This window comes from Varroa destructor, unplaced genomic scaffold (genome assembly GCF_002443255.2).
Source record: "Varroa destructor unplaced genomic scaffold, Vdes_3.0 BEIS01000005.1, whole genome shotgun sequence".
In the NCBI taxonomy this organism is placed as follows: Eukaryota; Metazoa; Arthropoda; class Arachnida; order Mesostigmata; family Varroidae; genus Varroa; species Varroa destructor.
This window is the reverse complement of record NW_019211458.1, coordinates 36694931-36701185: the sequence shown is the minus strand read 5'-3', so window position 1 is coordinate 36701185 and position 6255 is coordinate 36694931. Positions and strand designations below refer to the sequence as shown.

Below are 6255 nucleotides of genomic sequence, written 5' to 3'. Positions count from 1 at the left end.
TTAAAATAGAAAAAACATTTTGTTTCGTGCAAACGCGGTACTAGTTGGTGAAATTTAAGAAGCCCATTATTTAACTAATTTTTTTTGAACTCATAATAACAAAACACCATAATTAGTAGACCGCATCTTCTAAATGAATCTGGCTTTCTGCCTTGAGTAAAACATAAAAAACTTTCGCTTAAACACGCTCCTAGATGAGATCATTACGCCAAAGACGCGCGCACACAGTCAAGTGAACGTCGCGACGCCTGGAGCGTGAGACAAAGGCTTGGTTATGTCTGATGAGCAACACATCGACAGACTCTAATAAGAAATTTACTTGCTGGTAAATCATCTTGGGTACGCACGACTCCAATGATCATTTTAAGTATTGCCAGTGAAGATCAGAGCTGCGCAACGATGCCTTCACCTGTTGAAATGGATTCGTGAAATTTACGTATACTTTCTTGTTTGACACACAGATGTTTTTTTAACATAATAATAGGGCACAATTAGAAAATACTCATATATAGTGACGTCCACTTTTCGATCGAAATGGTTTATAATTTCGAATTATTTCGAGGAACGGTTCTCTGTTGATAACTGAGATTCATCCAGTTTTGTCTGTTGATCTTTATTTTCCTGTCAGGAGGCTTTTAGTTAACCGAACAAAGAACCAGCTTTGATTATGTTGTGATCACGTCATGCTGCCATGTATCAGACATGACCTATACTGATAGTAATATACTAGCATTTTCGATTACGTGCACCTTAAGGTCACATAACGTTTTTCTAGTCCAATTCAACCTAGCTCCTATATTACAATTTTAATAATTTATTATCTGTTATTGTTTCAATTATCTATTTATTGCTTGCGTATGGAGTAAGCAGTGCACAATAATTAGTGGTGGTGCGTCTGCCGTGTTTATTGTTGACGCTCGCAGCTCCTCTTTCGGCAAAAGCAGACGGAAGAAAATGTAAACAACGAACCTATATTAGACTTTAGTTTTTTTTTTTTCTTTTTTTTTTTTTATCTTTGAGCTTCTACTTGCTCCTCTGTGCGAGTCCAATTAGAAGTAAAGCCACGTATGCAATAGATTGCCACTGATCGGACTCATCAGTCGATCGATCAGTTTTTAGTCATTAAATTACTAGTCGGCAATGATGTCCCTATTGATGTTTATTCTACCCTCCCCCTTTTTTTCCGTAGGCGTCTTGTTTCGCGCACAGATGGAATCATCCGGGTGCCGACTTGCGGCATCGAACTTGTCACTGAAATATTTAACGTTGTGCTAAGTGAAGTTTAGCAAGTATAGATATATTTATATACAGAGAAGAGTATTATATCACTCGGTTGAACCTTCCTAAAGACATTTTTGTTTGAGTTGATAGATTGCCACCAACTTCGTAGCTTGAACGCAATTGGTTTATTGGAATCAGCCCTTCGAGATCAGTAGCCTTGCGATGGCTCTGTTTCGTAATATACTCTGTGTATATATAAATAGATGTTTATCTAATAAGCAAAAATTAGAAAAAGAGAAAGCTACGCCTTCACGGATAAGCAGACACGTGAAGAACATAAAAAGACAACAAACAAACGACTTCATGGGAAAAAAAGTTACTGTTTATAAGTATACATAAATATATAGTGAATCGTACGATGTAACATCGTACGACGACCATATAATTTAAATAATGATGGATAGATAAAACTTATTATTATTATTGCAGCTACATAGTTTTGTAAATAATATTGGTATATACAGATGAAAGTATGAGTGGTGATGATGATCTAAATCGATCTTAATGAAATAGAGCACTAATCCAAATGGGGTGGGCGTCTCTAGCTTAGTCCGGCATAGGTTTCGTACGTGCGAAGTCAGACAGGCCTTTCTGATCGTTGGAGAAGACCAGATCTGATTTAGCCAGATTAGGGAAAGTGTAAACGTCATATCGATTAGAGGTCTATACTTATTTGAGGACGAGCTTTGTTGCGGTCTGTTTTAAAATCTGCATGCACTCGCGGACACCCTTTATTGGATGTGATCGATGTGAAATTTTTGACCTGTCGTCGGCGATGATCATTGAAACATAACAGCAGTTTAACAAGGAAACGTTTCCTTCGTAATTCTGTGAACGACAAATACCAAAGCAGGAATGGTGATAGCACGACGGCTGTAGAAAGTATGTAATCATATCGATTACGGTCTTAAAATATATATGTATTTATAATACTTTCTTTATTTAATCACGCATTGTCGTTGAGTAGTACGCTCCGGCGGGGTTTACTACGCAGGATATATATATATATATATATAATAATTATGACGATAATTAATATATATTACGATGATACTATTCTTATTTCAACTAGACTTGACGTCGGGTAGAGCGGTTGATTGGTGAATGATAGTCTTCTTTACTATGGCGATTATTATAATTACTATTGTTATTATCGAAACGCCGCGTTCTATCTGGACAATTGTGCTGCGCTTGTTTATCTAGTCGCCAAAATTTATTTATTTAGTCAATCATTTATTACGGACTGCGTAAAGGGGAGCCATAGTATGATGGCGGACGGAGGACGGGTGGAAAGCAAGAAATCAAATATGTGTGAGGAGAAAGACAAACGAAAACAAATGTGTTTGCTTCTACCGCATGCTTATCGAAGATCTCTGTGTTGAAATTAAGACAAATTCTGTTTTTTTGACAAAATCGGCCATCTCGCTAAAAATACATCGGTCTGCATTACGTAGGCGGTTATGCGAGGTTTGCGGTATGCGAGGCACAAAACCAATATGCATGGCGGCTTCCCTTATGACTTGAAGCATCGATAGTTGGAGCACACACGGATGATTTCTGTAGAAACAAACGATTGTTTAACTGTTGCAGATTGTTCTCCTTAGTTTTCGTGTACAATGCCAATCGACGCCAATAGTAACCAATGGGTTTTAAGAGCCGTCCGCGTCTTTACGTACACTGAAAGTTCGCACGAAATACACACAAAAACGGAGGTTTTTGTTAAGTTTGTTGAATTTGTTGATCATTTCTTGTGTAGTGTTTACATAAATCCTATACATAAATCATATACACACACACACACACACACACACACACACGCCCGTATACTTACATACATATATCTCCTTGCACACGCTATATAAATATATACATAAAGGTTACTATGGACATATGTAGGTTTTCCACATTATTGTGAGCCGGTTTGTTGGTTTTGACTGTCTTTAAATAATAAAGTTTATTAGTAAGACATTTGTATTAAACACGAAACGATGAATGCTCGAGAAAACAACGACGTCGAAACTTTTCCGTACAGATGTTTTTGACAAATGGTCGTTATCAATTATTATCAACTAAATATTTTACTATGCCACCTGTGCAAACTTGCCCCAGATTTGACGAGATTCAAAAGCAAGATTCGTGTTATTCTCCGTTTTCCCTGGCTGTTACGAAGTCGTGCATTCACTGTGATTTCTCGTATCTCACTATAATGTTCACTACAATTCAGTGATATTGAACATAATGCTGATATTATTATTGCTATTATTATTATTATAGGGAAAAATACTGATCAGCAGAATATTTCAATCCAGTGCATATATATATATATATATATATACACACTGAGTTTAAATATCCGGCTAATTAGCATTCTTCCTATATATATATATATATATATATATCTATCCGTACGAGCATTGCGGCATTGTATAGCTAAACAGCGACACATTGACTTGGACTAGCCTCGTTGGGTAAGGTCGGTACAAATGTTTCTTCTCTCGATAGTACGAATCAATAGTACATATGGGCTGCTTGTATTCTTTACGCAAGAAGAATGGTGGCCGACCAAAGCTGATTGAAGCAGCTCTCTCACATGCGGTAGACTCACCCAGCATCATAATGCTACGATAGCCCCCCATCCCCCGCCTCTTTCCTCCCGACATGATGATTTTTTCGTACGCGAAGATCTGTTTTGTGCGTTTCGCTTTATTTATTTGGCACAATGGTTTTCGTGTGGATAATGCGACAATGAAGCAGAGAACAGGAATTGAAGTGAATGCGGTTGTGAAAACGTTTGAGACACCAGGAAGCAGCAAAAAATGAAAACCAGAGGGGAGACGTAGCAATGACAATGTCAAAATAATACGGAGTCACATTTTTAAACTGGGAAAAAAAAATGATGAAATTCGGTTCTGTTCTAACCCTATCTATCGATTCTAAAAGTAGTAATAACGTGGCATACATTCGCTTCATGGAAAAGTAAAAACATATTGAGCAGATCATACCTGTCGTCGATATAATTTATACAATTGTAAAAGTCTACGAACATGATAAATCTATATGTATTTTAGCGGGAATTGCGCATGCATATACTCGTAAAAACTAAACGATACAAAATTATTGATTGAAGTTAGAAATAAAAAGGATTATTCAATCCTTGTTCTCCACAGCATTCAATGGCAATGTAAATGAAGTACTTATTGTGTTGAAACTGACCTACTGAAAGTATCAGCAGTCTCACTGAATAAAGAATTTTGTTTACAGTATGGAGAAGTGTGTTGTTCTTCTAAGAATAATTGTTATTGCTATGGTTAGATCGTATTGACTACTGCTACTACTACTACTACTACTACTACTACTACTACACAATCGGAAGCAATAGGGAAATGAACAAGGACAACGACGATGATTTCAGAACAAATGTTAACATGAGGTTCTCATTTCAGAGACGGTGCTTACCCCCCCCCCCTTCCCTGCTGATGCCTATCACCGTAGAGTGCTGTCGCCGCTGCCGTCGAGCCATGCGCTTCGGGTCTTCTTCATTCAACTTCTATTCTTCTCCATCTTACGTTATCCATCCATGCGTTGTTGCGTTACGTTACGTTACGTTGCTGTGTCCTCTTTGGTTGTGTTTGATTATTCTGCTAGCGCCGTCGCCACTACCATCACGATCACAGCTCGAGTGTTCGTCGGATACCAATGCTATGTAACTATGTTGATTTGTGTTTCGTTTAATACTGTTGCTTGTTGCGCTCTTTACGTTCTACTTATGCTCGATAGGTTCCCGTCCGACAGGACGCCACAGTGGCGACTGACGACCAGAACAAGCTGACAAGTATTTGGCTTGGATTCGTCTGACGTTCAGCAGACCTCTCTCGAGCGGTTCGCTGATGACGATGGGCCTGCGCGCTTGACAACTTGCAATTCCTGCACTATTTTTATTATAACTGGCACAGTCTCGATCAACTGACAATATTGGCCTTTTTACAATAACTAAACTATTTTGTGCCGACTTCGTATTCATACTTAAAATACTGATTAATGTTCACATTCTCTGTAAGAAAATAAGCCGATTCTTTCCCGTCTCTGTTTATCTCATCCTGCTAATAAGTTACAGTTACTGCGATCCATAGATAACTATAAAAAGCCGCCATCTGCAATCACTAATCCGGCAATTATTCACTGTCATTGTATTGAATCAATTCCATTTTTTTTTTTTTTATCACCTGTCTGTTAGATGGACATTTTCAAGTACGTCGCCGTTGTCGTCTCGTTGATTCGCTTCGATCGTTGGCTGTTTGTTATCGATTTGTCTGTTTATCTTAATGTTTTATTAGTTAATTGTTTCGTTTGTCCTGCATGTCTTTTGTCGGATATGCGTCAGAAAGCGGGATAAGCTTCGGGGTGGTGCCATATTTGTCTCTCGGCCAGAGAAGCAGAAACAACAGCCCCTTTCTTCTCGTTATCTCTGGCCGAAAGCTTTCATACGAAAAAAACAACAACAACAACAACAACAAGTAACATATCAACAAGCAATATTCAACATTTTGTATGTGCGTTTGACCGAATCGTCTGTACAGACTGGCAGATGGAGAGTGGACAAACGCACGACTTGATCGTGAAAGAGTAGATTTTGCGGACGAGGTTGCTAACTCGTTTTCCCCTTCAGGGCTGCACTGCATGGAGGAGCGACGCCGTTACTCGTGTCCCGAGTGCGGCAGGCTGTTCACGGCCAAGAACAACATGAAGCGTCATCAACAGGTGCATCAGCCCGTGCGCGTCAAACACACCTGTCCACTGTGCGATAAACGCTTCTCCTGGGAGCAGGATCTCAAAGTACACATCCGGATGCGTCATCCTGACCAGCTTGTCGGCATCTAGCGACCAACCCCAAGTCGACGACAATTTCGGGGCTACTCCATAACTCCTTCTTTGCTTTACTCTCTGGTCGGCGTTAAGAGTCCCGAACTATATATA

At 39.1% G+C, this 6255-nt stretch overlaps 1 protein-coding gene across 1 annotated transcript in view; it reads left to right on the top strand.

Annotated features, from left to right (window-relative positions):
- The first annotated feature begins 4726 nt into the window (after positions 1 to 4726).
- The window catches only part of LOC111251309 (uncharacterized), a 16796-nt gene continuing 15267 nt past the window's right edge, over positions 4727 to 6255 (top strand). Inside the window, exon 1 of the mRNA XM_086991271.1 lies at positions 4727 to 4984. Within this exon, the coding sequence (XP_086847397.1) occupies positions 4978 to 4984 (7 nt within the window). The 5' untranslated portion in view covers positions 4727 to 4977. The remainder of the gene's footprint in view (positions 4985 to 6255) is intronic.